The sequence below is a fragment of the Lutra lutra genome, chromosome 5 (assembly GCF_902655055.1).
Source record: "Lutra lutra chromosome 5, mLutLut1.2, whole genome shotgun sequence".
Taxonomy (NCBI): Eukaryota; Metazoa; Chordata; class Mammalia; order Carnivora; family Mustelidae; genus Lutra; species Lutra lutra.
The window spans coordinates 74,083,300-74,104,879 of record NC_062282.1 but is presented as its reverse complement, the minus strand read 5'-3'; the positions used below and the strand labels follow the sequence as shown (position 1 = coordinate 74,104,879).

The window sequence follows — 21,580 nt, the reverse complement described above, 5'->3', positions numbered from 1 at the left end:
CAAGCTTGGGCAAGTAACTTAACTTTCATGTGCCTTAGCTTTTCTCATCTATTAACTGGGGTAATATTATTTACCTCAAAGGGAAATTGTGAGGATAAAGTGAGACAATATGTATGAAAAGCACTGAAAAGAACACTTGGAACTCCATAAGAACTACATAAATACAGCCTACTGTTATTAACATTATTGCTTCACTATGTAGAAATGTCCAGGGTTGTTATCATCATCAATGCTTCCAATAGCAAAATATTTTGCTGCCTTCAAGAAGAATGACTTAGACTTAAAAAAAAAAAAAAAAAGAATGACTTAGACTTTATACTTACCAGACTACAGACGAGTTTAAAAAGCAAGTAATATACATAGCAAATGGAGTGGGACAGGGGAGTAATGAGAAAAAAGGGTGACAGTTTTAGGAAAAAGTATATTTTATGGTCCTACATGGTAAGAATATTAATGAAAGGGGCGCCTAGGTGGCTTAGCAGGTTAAGCATCTGCCTTCAGCTCAGGTCATGATGCCAGTCCTGGTATCTAGTCCTGCACTGGACTCCAGGCTCAGCAGGGAGTCTGCTTCTCCCTCTCCCTCTGACCTTCCTTCCCCGGTTCATGTTCGCTCTTTCTCTCTCAAATGAAGAAATGTTGTAAAAAAATTTTTAAAAATTAATGAAAGGGGCGCCTGGGTGGCTCAGTGGGTTAAGCCTCTGCCTTCAGCTCAGGTCATGATCTCAGGGTCCTGGGATCGAGCCCCGCATCGGGCTCTCTGCTCAGCAGGGAGCCTACTTCCTCCTCTCTCCTTACTTGTGATCTCTCTCTGTCAAATAAATAAATAAAAACTTAAAAAAAAATTAATGAAAGATCCCAAATCATATACATATGTATATGCCTACACAGAAATTTTTAGGTAGGGTAAAATTAAAAAAACCCTAAAAGAGGACATAAACAATTAATACTATCTGCCTAAATAGAACAGCTGTTGGTTATCTGACAATTTTAATAATACTATATACAGAAATGATAAATATCTAGTCCCCATACTCTGATGATTGATCATTTTCAAAATGTCTTCGTAATTCTTATTATTTACTGCTTAAAATCCTACCCAAAAAAACCTCTATATTTTATTATAATGGAAATCAACTTTAAAAAATTCTTTTTACTTTATTGCCTGCTCTTCCAGTCCGTCCTGCTCTGTGCACATAATCCTCATAATGGTTGGGGCAGCTGTAATTTACTACAAGAATCAGATGTTTCACGTCTAGACCCCGAGCAGCAACAGATGTAGCTACGAGAAGTTTGCAGGTCCCATTCTTAAAGTCATTTATGATGCTATCTCTGTCATATTGATCAATGCCTGCAAGTAAATTTAAAAAAACAGTTATAAAACCACACACTGCAATTAAATTTTTCATTTCCTCAGAAACAGAAATAAGTTAAACACAAAGTAAAGAATAAATCCAATGTACACTAACCACACGTCCGCCAACAACAGTATAAAAAATAAAACACTAAAGGCAAGATCAAAGGCTACCGCTATTAATTCATTTATGAATCTTCCAAATCTGCCCTTGTATGGTTCCCTTTCTTGTGTATAAGGGTTATAAATGCAGAAGCCCCATCTCAGATTCATTTACCTATACCTGTTTGGCAGATAAAAGGCAGGTACATTCAGCCTACATTAACAGGATTCATATCGTTCTCTTTCTCTTATGGGTCAATTAGAGCCTTGCCAATCATTGTTTTTCCGAACACCAGAAGCAGCATCACATGGGACACTGTTAGAAATGCAAAATCTCAACTCCTTCCTCAAACTACTGAATCAGATTCTACATTTTTAATAATATCCTTAGGTGATTACACTTTCCTATTAAAGTATGAAATACATTGGTTAAAAAGTATATACCCAATTGGTTAAATATGTTAACCAAAGAGCCTCGAGGGAACTGATAAAGGAGAATGTAAAATGCCAAAATGTTCTACTATAAGATACTCAGACTACAAACTGATTTTATGATGGAGAATTTCTAGTAATTATAAAATGGAACGGGGTAAATTCTCAAACCTTGATATTGATTTCTGCAATAGGAAATATCCTAAGACTTCATGTAAGATTTGAGTTTAAAAATACAGAGAATACTGGGGCGCCTGGGGGGCTCAGTGGGTTAAGCCTCTGCCTTCGACTCAGGTCATGATCTCAGGGTCCTGGGATCGAGCCCAGCATCGGACACTCTGCTCAGCGGGGAGCCTGCTTCCCTCTCTCTCTCTCTGCCTACTTGTGATCTCTGTCTGTCAATAAATAAATAAAAATCTTTTTCTTTTTTTAAGATTTTATTTATTTATTTGACAGGCAGAGATCACAAGCAGGCAGAGAGAAAGGAGGAAGCAGGTTTTCTGCTGAGCAGAGAGCCCAATGTGGGACTCGATCCCAGGACCCTAGGAGCATAACCTGAGCCGAAGGCAGAGGCTTTAACCCACTGAGCCATCCAGGCGCCCCAATAAATAAAAATCTTAAAAAAAAAAAAAAAAAAAAAGAGGGGCGCCTGGGTGGTTCAGTGGGTTAAAGCCTCTGCCTTCGGCTCAGGTCATGATCTCAGGGTCCTGAGATCGAGCCCCGCATTGGGCTCTCTGCTCAGCGGGAAGCCTGCTTCCCCCATCTCTCTGGCTACTTGTGATCTCTGTCTGTCAAATGAATAAATAAAAAATCTTAAAAAAAAAATAGAGAATACTTAACATCTATGTATGTATCAATGTTAATTAATGTTACCTAAAATTTAAATGTACTCTTTTAAGACTGAATTAAAGAAAGTATTTGGAGCTAATGTCAAAGCAAGTGGAATCTAACACTGAACCCAAAAGTCTTATAAGAAAAAGTAATGGAATCAATATCGATATAAATTAAATTTAAAAGGTACGAAAGCTTTTTAGACTGACGTATCCCAACTACTTAACTCAACTGTGCATACCTTATTCCATGAAGTGAATATAATATACTAAGTGAAGTATATGGGATACCTGTCTGACAATTAACCCTCTTCTTTTTATTTCGTTTTTGGTTTTTTTCCCCAAAGATTTTATTTATTTGACAGAGAGAGAGATCACAAGTAGACAGAGAGGCAAGCAGAGAAGAGGAGAGGGCGAAGGAGGCACCCCGCTGAGCAGAGAGCCTAATGCAGGACTCGATCCCAGGACCCTGAGATCATAACCCGAGCTAAAGGCAGAGGCTTGGGGCGCCTGGGTGGCTCAGTGGGTTAAGCCGCTGCCTTCGGCTCAGGTCATGATCTCGGAGTCCTGGGATCAAGTCCCGCATCGGGCTCTCTGCTCAGCAGGGAGCCTGCTTCCTCCTGTCTCTCTGCCTGCCTCTCTGCCTGCTTGTGATCTCTCTCTGTCAAATAAATAAATAAAATCTTTAAAAAAAAATAAAAAATAAAAAAATAAAGGCAGAGGCTTAACCCACTTAGCCACCCAGGCACCTCAACCCTCTTCCTTATAAACATAACCCCAAGTTCATTCAAATATCCACCCAACACACGGTCATGTTTATCAAACCAGACTTGAGCCTAATTCTCAGTAGTAGGATGTGAATGAATCCCCCTCAGACTTTCTGCGCTAAGGCTGCCTTTATAGACTAAAAATTAATAAAGATTAAACCCAGAGAGGTTTACTTTACATAAGTCATCTCTATCGATTTTTAATGTGTTAGAAACTATAACTGGGGCACCTGGGTGGTTCAGTCAGTTAAGTATCTGGCTTCAGCTCAGTTCAAGATCTCAGAGTCCTAGGATCAAGCCCCTTGTCACGCTCCACTCTCAGGGGAGTGAATTTGCTTATCCCTCTTCCTCTGACCCCCTCAACCACTCGTACTCTTTGTCTCTCTTAAATAAATCAGTAAAATCTTAAAAAAAAAAAAAAAAGAAAGAAAGAAAGAAAAAGAAAGAAACCAGAATGGAGAAAAATTTTTAAGTAGTTATTACCTTATTTAAAAATTTTAAAAAAGCAATTACGTATTACAATTGAAAATATTTATGTGAAAACAACCGTTCTGATGTAGTAGAGTAATTTATTAAGATGCTTCACAACTTTGTAAATCTCTTTAATGTCTGGCTTAGTAGAGGATAGTTGCATGTTGTATCTTTTGCATCCAATCTGGTGTAATATAATATGCCATGAAGCCTTTAGAAAACTACTCTATACACTCCTAATGGAATGAAAGTGGAAAAGGCAAAGCACATAATGAGATTATTACACAAATACTTGTGATCTCATGAACCTCTGAAATTCTCAGAGACCCTCAGGAGTACAATACCTTAAGAACCATTAGTCATTCTGTTTACTTACGAATGATTTAGGCATAAGCATGTGATGCAATTCTGATAAAAAAGAGACAAGAGAAGTACAGACAAGGGATTATGGAGGAAAATGTCCTTACTTACAGAAAAAACACATTTCTGGGGTGCTTAGGTGGCTCAGTGGGTTAAGTATCTGCCTTTGGCTCAAGTCATGATCTCAGTGTTCTGAGATCAAGTCCAGCATTGGGCTCCCTGTACAGCAGGGAGTCTGCTTGTTCCTCTGCCCCTCCCCCCATTCATGGTTATTCTCCCTCTCTCTCAAATCAATAAATAAAATCTTACAAAAAAAGAAAAAGAAAAAACACACATTTCCCTCAATGAAGGAGAAACTATTTATTGGGCCAACCCTCCTGCAAATAACAACTATGAATTCTAAATAAAATCTTAAAAAAAAAAAAAAAAAAAAAAAAAAAGGAAACACAAATATATATAAATAGGACTTCAAAATTTAAACTTTTGTGCATCAAAGGACTACCCAGAGGGTGAAAGGACATCCATAGAATGTGAGAAAATATATGTACATTGTACATACGATAAGGGACTGCTATCTAGAATATATAAAGAAATCCTACAACTCAGCAATGGAAAAAAAAAAAAAAAGCTCGTTAAAAATGGGCAAAAGCGGGGCACCTGGGTGGCTCAGTGGGTTACAGCCTCTGCCTTCGGCTCAGGTCATGAACCCAGGGTCCTGGAATCAAGCCCCACATTGGGCTCTTCGCTCAGTGGGGAGCCTGCTTCCTCCTCTCTCTCTGCCTGCCTCCCTGCCTATTTGTGATCTCTGTCAAATAAACAAAATCTTTAAAAAATAGTAATAATAAATAAATAAGCAAGTTATTTTTTAAAAATGGGCAAAAGCCTAGAATATTTCTCCAAAGAGGATGTACAAATGCCAAATAAGCACCTATAAAGATGCTCAATCTCAATCATTAGAAAAATGGAAATCAAAACCACAATGACATACTACTTCACATTCACTAGCAGAGCTATTATTAAAACAAGAGAAAATAACAAGCTGCGCCTGGGTGGCTCAGATGGTTGGGCATCTGCCTTTGGCTCAGGTCATGATCCTGGGATTGAGCCCCACGTTGGGCTCCCTACTTGGTGGGAAGCCTGCTTCCCTCTCCTTCTGTTGCTCCCCCTTCTTGTGCTCTCTAGCTTTCTCTCTCTCTGTCAAATGAATAAATAAAATCCTTTTTAAAAAAGGATTTTATTTATTCATTTGACAGACAGATCATAAATAGGCAGAGAGGCAGGGGGAAGCAGGCTCCCTGCCAAGCAGAAAGCCTGATACAGGGCTCGATCCCAGGACCCTGAGATCATGACCCGAACCAAAGGCAGAGGCTTACCCCACTGAGTCACCAGGCACCCCAAATAAATAAAAATCTTTAAAAGAAAAAAAGGAAAAACAAGTGCTAGACAGGCTGTGGATAAACTGGAACCCCACAGCACTGCTGGTGAGAATACAAAATGGAGCAACGGCTATAAAAAATAGTATGGTGGTTTCTCAAAAAATTACAAATAGACTTACCATATGACCCAGCAATTCCACTTGCAGCTATACACCCAAAAGAAATGAAAACAGGAACTCCAACAGATTCTTGTACACCAGTGTTCAAAGTAGCATTATTCACAGAAGCCAAAAGGCAGAACAACCCAAGTGTCCATCCACAGATGAATGAAAAAAGGAAATGTGGTATATGCATGCAATGGACTATTACTTAGCATTAACAAAAAGGAAATTCTTCTAACACCATACTTAAAAATAAACTCAAAATGGGTTAAAGACTTAAATGTGAGAACTGAAACCATAAAAATCCTAGAAGAGAGCACAGGCTCTCTGACACCAGCCAAACCAACATTCTCATAGATACATCTCCTGAGGCAAGTGAAATAAAAAAACACAACTGAACCTGGCTAGCTCAGTCAATGGAGTGTGCAACTCTTGATCTTACGATTATAAATTTAAGCCCCACACTGGCAAAGAGATTACTTAAAAATAAAATCTTTAAAAAAATAATAATAAAACAAAGAAGGGTGCCTAGGTGACACAGTCGGTTAAACATCATCAAAAGAATGAAACGTATTTGCAACAATGTGGACCGAACTAGAGGGTATTATGCTAAGCAAAATAAGTCAGAGAAAGACAAATACCATATGCTCTTACTCATATGTGAAATTTAAGAAACAAAACAGATGAGCACAGAAGAGAGAGATCAGAGAGGGAGGAGAGATGAAGTCAGAGAAAGAGACAAGATAAAGTCAGAGAGGGAGACAAACCATAAGAGACTTTTTTTTTTTAAAAGATTTTATTTATTTATTTGAGAGAGAGACAGTAAGAGAGAGCATGAGCGAGGAGAAGGTCAGAGAGAGAAGCAGACTCCCCATGGAGCTGGGAGCCCGATGCGGGACTCGATCCCGGGACTCCCAGGATCATGACCTGAGCCGAAGGCAGTCGTCCAACCAACTGAGCCACCCAGGCGTCCCCATAAGAGACTTTTAATCATAGGAAACAAACTGAGGGTTACTGGAGGGGAGGGGAGAGAGGAGATGGGGTAACTGGGTGACAGACATTAAGGAGGGCATGTGATAGAAGGAGCAGTGGGTATTATATAAGACTGATGAATCACTGACCTCTTCCCCTGAAACTAATACATTATATGTTAATTGGATTGAAATTTTTAAAAAATCGGCAGAAGACATGAAGAGACACTTGTTCAAAGAAGACATCTAGATGGTCAAGAGACAAATGGAAAGATGCTCAACACTGCTCATCAGGGAAATGCAAATAAAAACTACAATAAGATATCACTTCACACGTGTCAGAAAGGCTAAAATCAACAACACAAGATGTGAAGAAAAAGGAATCCTCAAGCACTCTTGGTGGGAATGCAAATTGGTGTAGCTACTGTGGGAAGACTGTATAGAGGTTCCCCAAAAACTTAAAAATAGAACTGCCCTATGCTCCAGTAATAGCACAACTGGGTATTTACCCAAGGAATAAAAAAACACTCATTCAAAAGGACATATGCACGCCTGGGTTTATTAGCACTATTATTTAAAATACAGAAGCAAGGGAACCTGGGTGATCCAGTCACTGATTGAGCGTCTGCCTTTGGCTCAGATCATGATCCCAGGTCCTGGGATTGAGCCCTGTGTTGGGCTCCCTGCTCTGTGGGAAGCCTGTTCCCTTTCTCCCACTCCCCCTGCTTGTGTTCCCTCTTTCACTGTGTCTCCCTCTGTCAAAACAAAGAAACAAACAAATATGCAAGTAAATAAATAAATAATTTCAGAAATAAATAAATAATCAAATAAAAATATGGAAGCAGCCCAAGTATCCATCAATAGATGAATGGATAAAGATGTAGGGTGTGAGGTGCCTGGGTGGCTCAGTGGTTAGGCCTCTGCCTTCGGCCCAGGTCATGGTCCCAGGGTCCTGGGATCAAGCCCCGCATCGGGCTCTCTGCTCAGCAGGGAGCCTGCTTCCCTTCCTCTCTTTGCCTGCTTCTCTGCCTACTTGTGATCTCTGTCAAATAAATAAATAAAATCTTAAAAAAAAAAATGTAGGGTATATGTATGCATATATTCAAGAAACAGACTCTTAACTAGAGTACAAACTAAGAGTTACCCCTAGAGATGTGAAATAGGTGATGGGAATTAAAAGTACGCTTACAACAAGCACTTAGTGATGTGCAGAATTACTAAATCACTATATTATACAACTGAAAGTAATACAGACTGTGTTAACTATACTAGAATTAAAATACTTATTAAGGGCGCCTGGGTGGCTCAGTGGGGTTAAGCCGCTGCCTTCGGCTCAGGTCATGATCTCAGGGTCCTGGGATCGAGTCCCGCATCGGACTCTCTGCTCAGCAGGGAGCCTGCTTCCCTCTCTCTCTCTCTCTCTGCCTGCCTCTCCGTCTACTTGTGATCTCTCTCTGTCAAATAAATAAATAAAATCTTTAAAAAAAAATAAATAAAATAAAATACTTATTAAAAAAATAAGAAATTCTGGGGGCACCTGGGTGGCTCAGTCAGTTAAGCATCTGCCTTCGGCTCAGGTCATGATCCCAGGATCTTGGGATCAAGCCTCACACTGAGCTCCCTGCTCAGCGGAGAGTCTGCTTCTCCCTCTCCCTCTGCCTGCCTCTCTGCCTACCTGTGCTCTCTCTCTCTCTGTCAAATAAATGAATAAAATCTTAAAAAAAAAAAAAGAAAAAAATAAATTCTGATACATGATAAAACATCAATAAGCCTCACCAAAAATTATGCCACTGATTTATATACTTAAAAATAGTTAAAACAGTAAATTTTACATAATGTATATTTTATCCCAGTAACAAAAAAAGGGGGAAATATGAGGTATTTTCAAACATTAAAGGTTAACCAAATATATACCGTCAAAGTACCTAAAAGCCCTTTTAATTACATCCACAATGACATATGGTACAGTAGACTGTATTTTCCAAAGATGATAGCAGAAGTATGGCCTATTCTATATACTATTCTGCATAGGGAATGATCCTTGTATCAAGAATTGGGAGTCTATGCCTCTATCCCCTTGAATCTCAGCCAGTCCTGGGACTATTTTGACCTACAGAATATTGCGAAAATGAAAGTTCTGCCAACTCCCAGTATCATCCTTAACTGGCCTTATCAGCTTTTGGTCCTTGCCTTCCAGCCAGGTAGTCCCACGGAGAGGTCTGCAAAGGGAAGCACCATCACCCCTGGCCAATTGCCTTACTGAGCTCAGTCAAGAGCCAGGGCCAACATGCTAGCCACCTAAGTTAGGGCAATCTGGAAATGGACCCCCAGTCCCAATTAAGCCACCCCAGTAAATACAACATGAAACAGAAACTAGATAATATGTGCTGAGCTCCACCCGAAGTGCAGATTTATAAATAAATGACACTTGCCACTACATTTTGGGGTGGTTGATTACAAAGCCACTGACCACCAGAACACTTAGTGTTCTAAGACCCACATACATTCAACAATGGAAATGTTACATCAAAACCAAAATGTTGGGGCGCCTGGGTGTCTCAGTGGGTTAAAGCCTCTGCCTTTGGCTCAGGTCATGATCCCAGGCTCTTGGGATCAAGCCCTGCATCGGGCTCTCTGCTCGGCAGGGAGCCTGCTTCCCCCCTCTCTCTGCCTGCTTCTCTGCCTCCTTGTGATCTCTGTCTGTCAAAGAAATAAATAAAATCTTTAAAAAACCAAAAACCAAAAATGTTATTTTCAATTAAAGATCTAATGTAAATCATTAAAATTCTACGTAGCATGGCACAATGGAAAGGATTTAACATGAAACAGAAAATGTTAAGTTCAATTTCTCTTTATCTGATTAATGGCTATATGGTTTGGTCAAACCAATGTCTTCTTTTCTTTATCTCTAAGATGGAACAACAATAATACTGAACCTCCCCATAGAGTTGTGAATAAAAACTGAGATAGATGATATGAAATCTGGCTCTAAATTAAAGTACATGGTAAATATTATCATTCAGAACACAGCAGTGCTTGGCCAAATTAACTACTCAACAGATACTTCACTAAACATTACCTCCATGAAGAGACATGCAAGGATAAGATGCTCTCATTAAATCTTTCAGAAGACCATCAGCATGTTCCTGCTTATCCACAAATATAATGACAGATCCTGATTCTTGATAATGGCCAAGAAGCTCAAGTAACTTCAAGAATTTCTTTTCTTCTTCAATCACAATCTGAAAATACCAAGTTGTACCAAGTTAATAGGAGTAAAAATGCAGATATATCTCTTAAGCAAAAATATTTATTTTATTTGTGACAAATGGCTAAATGACAACATCTTGCTATATCTTTAGAAATGGGAAGTAAAATGTTGATTTTAACCAATTAACCAGTAAAACAAAAAAAAGTCTAACTTTGAGAGAAGGGACTTGCAAATGTGAGCAAACCATCATCTAGTTCCCTCTGTCTCTTGACGTCACATCCTGTTAACTAAAGAATAAAATAGGTATATGATACTTCCATCCACCAGTCCCATCTCTTCTAAAGGGAGGAACTAAAAAGAGCATTTTAAACATGTTGTTCTGGGGTTCCTGGGTGGCTTGGTGGGTTGGGCCTCTGCCTTTGGCTCGGGTCATGGTCTCGGATTCTGGGATCAGGCACTGACCGTGTCGAGCTTTCTGCGTGGCGGGGAGCCTGCTTCCTCCCTCCCTCTCTCTCTCTCTGCCTGCCTCTCTGCCTACTTGTGGTCTCTGTCTGTCAAATAAATAAATAAAAATAAAATCTTTAAACATGCTATTCCAAGGAACTGCTTATTCAAGTTTATCAGATAAAATATTAATGGCTGAGCTGTATCCTATTTAAGATTAGATAATTACCTGCCTTCATCACAATGATCCCCAAAGGATCACATACTGCCTAAACATCCAGGAAACTGAGGATTTCCTAAAGATTGTACCCACCACTTGTTGTTCCACATCTGAGCAAACCACACTTCTGCCTCCAACTTGCACTTCAATGGGTTTACTCAAGATTCGGCGAGCCAAAGCCTCCATAGCTCTGGGAAAAGTAGCTGAAAACATAACTGTCTGTCGATCAGGACGGACATTATCCACAATGCGCATTACCTAAAAACACATTGCAAATAAATATGGTGAGTATAGTCTCCAAAAATCGTATGATGTTAAAACCAAATAGAATGGGCACCTGGGGGCGCCTGGGTGGCTCAGTCGATAAGCATCTGCCTTTGGCTCAGGTCGTAATTCCAGGGTACTGGGATTGAGCCCCACATCCGGCTCCCTGCTCAGCAGGAAGCCTACTTCTCCCTCTCCCACTCAATCTACTTGTGTTCCCCCTCTCGCTGTGCCTCTGTCAAATAAATAAATAAAATCTTAGAAAAGAGAACACAATAGAAAAGAAAAGGAGCACCTAGGTTGCTCAGTCAGTTAAGCATCTGCCTTCAGCTCAAGTCATGATCTTGGGGTCCTGGGATCAAGCCCTGTATCAGAATCCCTGTTCGGTGGGGAGTCTGCCTCTCTCTCTCAAATAAATAAAATCTTTAAAAACAAACAAAAAAAAAGCGGCACCTAGGTAGCTCAGTTAAGTGTCTGCCTTGGGCTCATGTCATGATCCTGGGGTCCTGGGATTGAGTCCGTATAAGGCTCCCTGCTTCTCCCTCTCCCTCTGCTCCCCCACTGGAGATAGCATCTCTATCTCAAACAAATAAAAACTTTTAAAAAATAAATAAACAAAAATAACCCCTGACACACACACAAGAAGGAAATTTTGAGAACATTTATTCAGTGACTTTTAAAATTGTTATCAAATAACTGATTTTAACCCATACTTTTCTTTGTTCCATTTCCCCCCTCCTAAGAATGAAACTACAGTTATTCACATATTTAGGAGCCATCTGTCACCTCTCTCTCTCAATGATCTAACACCCAATCCACCAACAAATTCAGTATTCTCAATCTTAAAACTTTATCTGGGATACAACTATTCTCCCTTGGTATCACTGTTTCCTGTCAGTTATTCAAAACATTTTTGTTGAGCTACTGTATTGTAAGGCATTTGCTCTAGGTGCTTGCAATATGCAGTAAAAACAGACAAAACCTTGTCTTCATGGAGTTTGTATTCGAAGGAAGGTGGACAGATAAATACATTATATGTCAAAGACTGATATAAGCAACAGGAACACAGAGAACAACGAAGGCTGACATAATGTTGAGGGGGTAGGATATAGGTACCTCTAGGATTCTTGTGATGCCTGGTATAAAACAGAAAAATAGAAGTAATGATCAGGAAGACAGTGGTGAGAAACTGGAAATTGGAATGGATAAAGGTCTTGCCAGGAATACACAGAATTCTAGGACATTTTCCCTCCAATCAATGATGTGAAATCTGTGAAAGGAGCAGTCCTACCCAAGGCACTTGGAAATCCTGGGTTCCTTCCCTAAACCTAAACATCTCTTATCTGGATTATTCCAACTATCTCTCTTTCAACTCCTACCCACCTCTGTGAATTTTTAAATCATAAATGAAATTTTAGGGGCACCTGGGTAGCTCAGTTATTAAGCATCTGCCTTTGACTTAGGTCATGATCCCGGAGTCCTGGGATCAAGCCCCACATCAGGCTCCCTGCTCAGCTGGGAGCCTGCTTCTCCCTCTGCCTCTCCCCCGGCTTGTGTTCCCTCTCTTGCTGTCTCTCCCTCTGTCAAATAAATAAATAAAATCTTTAAAAAAATAAAAATAAATGAAATTTTATCAAATGCCTTTTCCACATTTTAGATAACGGTATGGTTTTTTTCTATTCTAATAATACGGTGGATTATACTTTTTGATTTTGTTTTTTTCTTTTTTTAAGACAAGATTTATTTTATTTTAAAGATTTTATTTATTTATTTAAGAGAGAAAAAGCATAAGCACCAGAAGGGGGCAGGGGAGAGAAAAGGAGACTCCCCGCTGTGCAGGAAGGTGGATGGACACGGGGCTCGATTTCCAGGGCCTTGGACCATAACCTGAGCAGAAGGCAGACGCTTAGCCAACTGAGCCACCCAAGTGACCCAATTTTATCTTAGAGATAGAAAGTGTGTGCTAATAAGGGAAGGGACAGAAGCAGAGAATTTTCAAGCAGACTCCCCACTGAGTACAGAGCCCACTGCAGGGCTTGATCTAAGAACCTGTGAGATCAGGACCTGAGCCAAAACTAGGAGTCAGTGATTAACCAACAGAGCCACCCAGGTGACTCTTAGTTGATTTTTCTAACATTAAACTAGCCTTTGCATCTAAACAATACTAACTTCAATGTGATTTATTATTATAAGCATTACTATATTTGGCTCCCTAATACAATTTTTAGGGGTTCTGCATCATTGTACATTAAAATATATATACCTTGTTTGATTGAGATACCAATATTACATTGGTCTATAAAATGAAACTGCTGCTACGGAAAAGTCTGACAGTTTCTTAAAAAGTTAAACAAATTTCCACACACTTCACAAATCCTACCTCTTGGTAGAAATGAAAACATATGTTCGCTTGTAAGCAAATATTCACAGCAGCATCATTCGTAACAGCCAAAAAGTGGAAATAATCCAAAATACTGATCAAACAGTTCATGGATAAACAAAATATGATATACATCCATATGACAGAATACTAACCACTAAGCAATGAAAGATATGCTATAAGATGGACAAACCTCAAATACATTATGCTGAGTAAAATAAGTTAGATGTGTGTAATACATGAATTTTGTATGAAATGTCCAGAAAAGACAAATCTATAAAGATAGAACGTAGATCAGCAACTACCTCAGACTGGGGTGAATACTGGAAATGAGTAAAAATAGGCATGAGGCATCCTTCTGGTGATGGAAATGTTCTAAAACTGGATTTAAAAAAAATAAAACTGGATTGTGGTGATAGCTGCACAAATGCATATTACACTAAAAACCATTATATTATACATTTAAAACAGGTGAATTTTTATGGTATATAATGAGGACTGAGAGCCCTTTTAAAAATAAAAGATTACAGGGGTGCCTGGGTGGCTCAGGGGTTAAAGCCTCTGCCTCCGGTTCGGGTCATGATCCCAGGGTTCTGGGATCGAGCCCCACGTTGGCTTCTCTGCTCAGTGGGGAGCCTGCTTCCCTTCCTCTCTCTCTGCCTGGTTGTGATCTCTGTCAAATAAATAAATAAAATCTTAAAAAAAAAAAGATTACAATGATCTTATAAACTGTTGAGTATTCATCCTTTTTCATACTTTGAAATTATTAGGAATATAGTTATTCCTTGAATATTTGGTAGAACTTGCTAGTAACATAGGAACTGGTGGTTTCCTTGTGGGAAAATTAAAAGCTGATTTCTTTAATTAATGTAAGACTATTGCAGTGTTCTTATTTTTTAGTCTGTTTAATTTAAAGCTTTCAAATGTACTGGCATACAAAAAAAGATAAAGAAAGCAAGAAGGGAGAGGTGTCAGGGTGACTCAGTTAGTTAAGCATCCAGCTCTTGATTTTGGCTCAGGTCATGATCTCAGGGTAGTAAGATCATGAGACTGAGCCCTGAACCAGGCTCTGCGCTCAGCAGAGATTCTGCTTAGGATTCTCCTTCCCTCTCCCTCTGCCCCTCTCCTCACTCACAGGCACACTATCTCTCTCTAATCATATGCACACTCTCTAATCGATAAAATCTTTAAAAAAATAAAAGCATGAGTTTTATGGTATGTAAATACCCCTTTGCCAGTAAAACAAAACAAAAAGCAATAAAAATGTTTTAAGATGGTAGGGCGCCTGGGTGGCTCAGTGGGTTAAGCCGCTGCCTTCGGCTCAGGTCATGATCTCGGGGTCCTGGGATCGAGTCCCGCATCGGGCTCTCTGCTCAGCAGGGAGCCTGCTTTGCTTCCCTTCCTCTCTCTCTGCCTGCCTCTCTGCCTGCTTGTGATCTCTCTCTGTCAAATAAATAAATAAAATCTTAAAAAAAAAATGTTTTAAGATGGTAAGAGATTAATCAACCTCAAGAAAGCAGAATCCCATGCAAGCAGCGAGGAAATATTGAGAACAAAGCTGTTCTTCCCACATGGAGGTGAAAGGTGGGGTGCCAAAATAAGAAGGAGAATTGATACAAGGTCTGCTTAAGAAGCATTCAGAAAAAAAAAAAAAAAAAAAAAAGCAATCAAATCACCGGACCTCCACCCAACTGCTACTCAGCCAGGCAATGGACCTTCCTCTCATCCTAGCCAACCCTAAAGGTTTAGCTTCTGGAGAGAATAAAACAAGAGCATGACTGGATGAACCAAGGATAACATCCTAAGAGGAAAAGCATTAAGTAAACACATAATGCTCGGATGCTGAGGCTCCCACCTCTCCCTCAGGGCCTCTTTCCCAACCCAAAACAGAAGACAGACCTTCCTATTCCAGGCAGAAGACTGGCCATTATTTCTCTAGGGACAGACAAGCAGAAGATACTCCCCAACCAAAAGAAAGACCCAACCAGATCACAACACTGAAACTCAGAATTAATAAGTCCTGCTCTGACACAGAGAGCTTTGAATTTTAAGCTGCCCTTTCTCCCTTTAACATAAGTAGAAAACTATAGATTCCCAGACATCTACAGAATGCAGAAACCAAAGCAAAGAGAAAATCAACTCAGAGGACACAAATCCTATATAGGTTGAAGGCAATCTTTAAAAATGTGTCATTCAGGGGTACTTGGATGGCTCAGTCATTAAGCATCTGCCTTCGGCTCAGGCCATAAACCAGGAATATGAGATGGAAGCAGGCATGGGGCTCCCTGCTCAGCAGGAAGCCTGCTTCTCCCTCTCTTACTCCCCCTGCCTCTCACTGTCTCTATCAATCTGTCAAATAAATCTTAAAAAGATTTTTTTTTCTTAAATGCGTCATTTAGGGGTGCCTGGGTGGCTCAGTCGTTAAGCGTCTGCCTTCAGCTCGGGTCATGATCCTGGGGTCCTGGGATTGAGCCCACATCGGGCTCCCTGCTTGGCGTGAAGTCTGCTTCTCCCTATCCCATTCCCCCTGCTTGTGTTCCCTCTCTCAGTGTGTCTCTCTCTGTCAAATAAATAAATAAAAATCTTAAAAAAAAAAAGTCAGGACGCCTGGGTGGCTCAGTTGGTTAAGCAGCTGCCTTCGGCTCAGGTCATGATCCCAGCGTCCTGGGATCGAGTCCCACATCGGGCTCCTTGCTCATCAGGGAGCCTGCTTCTCCCTCTGCCTCTGCCTGCCATTCTGTCTGCCTGTGCTTGCTCTCTCTCTCTCTCTCTGACAAATAAATAAATAAAATCTTTAAAAAAAAAAAAAAAGTCATTTAAATGAAATCTTGCCATTTGCAATGACATGAATGAACCTACAGGGTATAATGAAGCAAAATAAGTTAGTCAGACAAAAACAAATACCATATGATTTCCTTATATGTGAAATTTAAGAAACCAAATAAACGAACAAAGAATAAAAAAAGACAAAAAAAAAAAGCAGACTTAAAAACAGAATAAACTGGTGGTCAACAGAGGGGAGGCAGATGTAGGGATGGATGAAATAGGTGAAGAGGATTAAGAGTACACTTATCAGGATGAGTATTGAGTAATATTGTACTGAATACTGTACACCTGAAACTAATATAATACCATATACTAATTATTCCTTGAATAAAAACAATTTTTTAAAATTAATCACTTAAGTGCTCGCTTTAGCTACACCTTTACTAAAAAAAATTGGAAAGATACAGAGATTGGTATGGCCCTTTAATGCAAGAATGACACAGAAATTTATGAAGCCTTCTTACTTAAAAAAAAATAATAATTTAAGAAAAGATCTATTCTTGGGTTACAGAACTTTGGGGGCCTAACAAGGTGAAAAACAAAGGGGAACTCTTTGTTGGTCCCAGGATGATGGATCCCAGGACAGCAGCTGTATGTCAAGCAGGGAAAACAACAAACCATGACTGGAACAGGTCAACAGGCTCTGAAAAAACTCCTTAAGGAAGATGAAACAAACAGAAAACTTTATGTGTTTCAACTACTTGATAGATTTATGTAACTAATAGAGTTTGGCATTTAATTAGTTTTAAATACATAGAAATCTAGTCAACAAACATAAAAAGACAATTATCTCTAGAGAAAACAAAAAGGTATAGAAAAAAATTAAAAATAATCAGTTTAATACACTGCCCAGCTCTGAATAACATTTAGATTGCCATAATGTTATATACTGATTCAATTAAAATAACAACATAAATCTACTGAAAAAATAAAGGATGAAAATGATGCAAGAATGTGACAGGAGGAAGGGAAACAGAAATTACATTCCTCCATGGGAAGTCATTAAGTAATATAAAAAACAGAAAAATAAAAAGGAGAAATAAAAGCACACTATTTAGAGAAGTAGAATACCAAAATAATCAGCTAAGAGATTAAAGAGAAAGTAGAGAAGGGGTACCATTAAACCTACATGCACGTGTAACCATTAAGACTAAAAATGTAGGGCACCTAGGTGGCTCTGTGGATTAAAGCCTCTGCCTTCGGCTCAGGTCATGATCTCAGAGTCCTGGGATCGAGCCTTGCATCGGGCTCTCGGCTCAGTGGAGAACCTGCTTCCTCCTCTCTCTCTCTCTGCCTGCCTCTCTGCCTACTTGTGATCTCTGTCTGTCAAATAAATAAATAAATAAATCTGGAAAAAAAAAAAAAGACTAAAAATGTAAAAAATTAGATCAGGGATTCCTCTGCTCAAAGCCCTCCAATATAGGTATGCCTGGTGGCTTAGTTGAGCATTCAACTCTTGATCTCAGCTCAAGTCTTACTCTTGGTAAATTCAAGGTAAATTCAAGCCAAAAAACAAAAAAGCCCAAAAAGCCTTCTAATGTAACTCATCACCTTAAATCAAAACCCAAATTCCTACCTCAGCTGTACAGGGTCTTATATGCTCACCATGCTCACACCATCATTACAGCTTTCTGTCCTCATCCCCTCCTCTCTCATACCACATTCCCCGTTCTTTATTCTGCGCTGGGGACACTGGCCAAGCAAGCTCCCACATCACGGCATTTGTACTGGTGCTTTGTAACACTTTTTTTTTTTTTTTTTAAGATTTTTATTTATTTATTTATTTGACAGGGAGAGAGAGATCACAAGTGGGCAGAGAGGCAGGCGAGAGAGGGGGAAGCAGGCTCCCCACTGAGCAGAGAGCCCGATTCGGGGCTCGATCCCAGGACCCTGGGATCATGACCCGAGCCGAAGGCAGAGGCTCAACCCACTGAGCCACCCAGGCGCCCCGTTTGTAACACTTTTTTAACAAATAACCCCACGGCTCAATTTCTCACTTTACTCAGGTCCCAGTTTCTGTGTCATCTTACCTGCAAAGCTTCTCTTGAATTTCCTACATAAAATGACAACATTTTCAGAATGACTGAAGTACATTAATGAAAATTAGCAATCATTAACTATGCTAAGTTTGATAATATGAATTTGGTAGTAATATCATTGCAAACTCATACAATGGTCTTTAATGTTTGCAAATTTTAGGACATTACATACAAAGCATTGTGACTTCCAGATATCTGATCATCTTAAGTCAAAGAACTGCTCAACTTCTCACATGTGAGAACAAGGATCAGAAAATTCACATTAGAGGTTCCTGGGTGGCTCAGTGGGTTAAGCCTCTGCCTTCGGCTCCGGTCATGATCTCGGGGTCCTGGGATCAAGCCCTGCATTGGGGGGGGGGGCCTCTCTGCTCATCGAGAAGCCTGCTCCCCCACCCCCGCCTATTGCTCTGCCTACTTGTGATCTCTCTGTCAAATAAATAAAATCTTAAAAAAAAAAAAAAAAAATTCACATTAAAGCCCCACTGAGGCCTTGAAAATCTCTTCAAAGAATAATACACATCCTGCCTTCCTAGACTATTCACAAGTAACCTTTCATTCTCAGCATTTTCAGAAAAGACAGTATCAAAGGGTAAAAGTTTTCTGGAGAAACAAAGCTAACTCCTTTTCTCGTCATAGTACAGAGAAAGCTTCCTGAATAAGCTACAAACCCTGTGCTTCCTAGAACAGTGTACTGCACATGAGAGCTTAGATTTACCTTATGACCATCTATTATTGCTTAGAGTCATGAAGATGGCTAGAGAATGATCCTAACGTTCACACACCTTTTCAATGATGACTGGTCTGTGTTTCCACTGGCTTGACTATCAGATTGGGAGCTATCAGACTGGGGGCTACTGATTAAAAGCTGTTATAAAAGCTGTTCCTGAAATTTTCAATGTTTCCTCTCTCACACTACACAGATACTTCAAGTCAGCTGTGGTCTGCCACGTAAATCTATAAACTTCTCCTTTCACACTCATACGCTAAAACTAAGGTCATCAGTTCAGTCAGTAACGTTTACAAAGGTAGCAGTTTTTCCACTTTTTGTTGATTCAACTCCTGATCATTGGCATATGCTCCTTTTAGAGACATTCTAAAAGACTGACACATTCTGTCTTGTACTTCTCTTGATGATATGCAATGCTTCTCTTTATCCTCAAGAAAATAATTTATTTGCTCACCAATGTAAACAACCCAATCCCAATTTTTAAATCACAAACAGGGTCCTTGAGATGTTGCTATCTATGTTGGTAAACCTACCCTGGACTAGGGAGGGGTACCTGAGTGGCTCAGTGGGTTAAAGCCTCTACCTTCAGCTCAGGTTATGATCCCAGGGCTGGGATCGAGCCCCGCATCAGGCTCTCTGCTCAGAAAGGAGCTGCTTCCCCGCCACCAACTCTCTGCCTGCCTCTCTGCCTACTTGTGATCTCTGTCTGTCAAATAAATAAATAAAATCTTAAAAAAAAATTTTTTTTTGGACTAGATAATAAAAACTTGGAGCATGGAGGGGGGCGCGGGAGGGCTAGTCAAGTATAATTACATCCCTTAATCTGTTTCCTCTAATATAAAGTATTACATTAGACTTAAAAATAAGTTTTCAAAAATCTGTCTTTTATCAGTACCTCAATTTCCTTACGTAGCAGTCATGTTATTCTTCAGTAACTGCTTATCCACCAATACTTCATAGGTGCCCTCAAGAGAGAGAGGCTCAGAGATGCTAAGGTGTCTAAACATCTATCTAATTTTGATGCCAATTTGAAGACAGCCTTCAAAGTTAAAGTAATCTCCTATGAGATAGTGAGCTCCTTAAGATGACTGATGCAAGCCTGGTGCTTTATAGTGTGCAACTGACAAGCACATTTACTCTCTCATTTTACTATGTGATTGGTATTTTTAAAAAAGTGGAAAGCTCGGTGGGACGCCTTGGTGGCTTGGGCGTCTAACTCTTGGCTTCAGCTCAGGTCATGATCTTAGGGTAGTGGGATAGAGACCTGAGTCGGGCTCTGTGCTCAGAGGGGTGTCTGCTTGGGATTATTTCCCTCTGCCCTTCCCCCTGCTCTCTCAAATAAATAAATCCTAAAAAAGAGAGAGAGAAAAAAGGAAAAAAAAAAATGAAAGAAAGTGAAAACCTGGAGTACATCTCTTCAGAATCCTGAGGACCTTCATTTTGTATTAGACACAGGCATGAATAAATTTAGGCCAATTAAAACATTCTTATCTTTGTTAATAAAAACAGAACACATAAGTAATGATTTTTTTACAAAGACGAGTATTATTTTTTTCATACTTTCACCAAAGTATATATCCTCCATAGTGGCTAACTTAAGCTAAAGATTAATTTCTTTATCTAATCAATTTCTTCTCTTACTCTTTATTTTTACTAAATTAAAAAAGAATAAACCCAGAAACTATCGAGCAATTTCTCATGGAAAACTGCTTTTTAATATCCTGTCAAATGTTACTTTTAATAGACTCTAATTTCAGATCAGGAACAAATGGATTCCTAATCTACTTTTCCACTGTCTTTGGTTCCAAAAGGAGTTCTTCACATTGTGTTGTAGCCCTTAGGAAGATGTCCACTAATAAGTACAAGTTTTTCTTCAGTAAGTTAAAAAAAAAAACAATAAGATTTAAAAAAGAGGGAAACTCTTCTACTGCTTGTGGTCTTCTTAAGAAATCCTATTATCCAAAAAAAAAAAAAAAAAAAAAAAAAAAAATCCAATTATTCAGGGTCCCTGAGTGGCTCAGCATCTGCCTTCAGCTCTCTCTCAGATAAATAAAATCTTTTTAAAAGATTTTATATATCTGGGGCGCCTGGGTGGCTCAGTGGGTTGAGCCGCTGCCTTCGGCTCAGGTCATGATCTCAGAGTCCTGGGATCGAGCCCCGCATCGGGCTCTCTGCTCAGCGGGGAGCCTGCTTCCTCCTCTCTCTCTGCCTGCCTCTCTGCCTGCTTGTGATTTCTCTCTGTCAAATAAATAAATAAAATCTTTAAAAAAAAAAAAAAATAAAAAAATAAAAGATTTTATATATTTATCTGACAGAAAGACAAAAGCGGCGAGAAAGAGAACACAAGCGGGGGAGTGGGAAAGAGCTTCCTGCTGAGCTAGGAGCCCAATGCAAGGCTCGATCCCAGGACCCTGGGATCATGACCTGAGCCAAAGGCAGATGCTTAGCAACTTAGTCACCCAGGTGCCCCAATAAATAAAATCTTAAAAAAAAAAAAGGAAAGAAAAGAAACCCTGTTATCCGTCATACTAAAAACTCTTCTTTTGGCACTAAAAGAGTTAAGTTTAAAACAATACACAAAGATTTGGCCGAACACCTTTCGGCCTGCCAGCCTGTTCACACTTCAATGAGGAAAAGTAGAGTCCTGT

General features: G+C 39.6%; 1 protein-coding gene across 3 annotated transcripts in view; it reads right to left on the bottom strand.

Moving 5' to 3' along the window:
• DDX46 (DEAD-box helicase 46) overlaps positions 1 to 21,580 on the bottom strand; it is a 75,692-nt gene that overhangs the window by 20,870 nt on the left and 33,242 nt on the right. For all 3 annotated transcript variants that reach the window (XR_007127441.1, XM_047729947.1, XM_047729946.1), the window contains exons 14-16: positions 10,790 to 10,954; positions 9,901 to 10,063; positions 1,155 to 1,348 (exon numbers count right to left, since the gene is read on the bottom strand). Coding sequence is in view for 2 of the 3 variants with exons in the window: in XM_047729947.1 (XP_047585903.1) it covers positions 1,155 to 1,348; positions 9,901 to 10,063; positions 10,790 to 10,954 (522 nt within the window). In the remaining variant the exon portion in view is untranslated. The remainder of the gene's footprint in view (positions 1 to 1,154; positions 1,349 to 9,900; positions 10,064 to 10,789; positions 10,955 to 21,580) is intronic.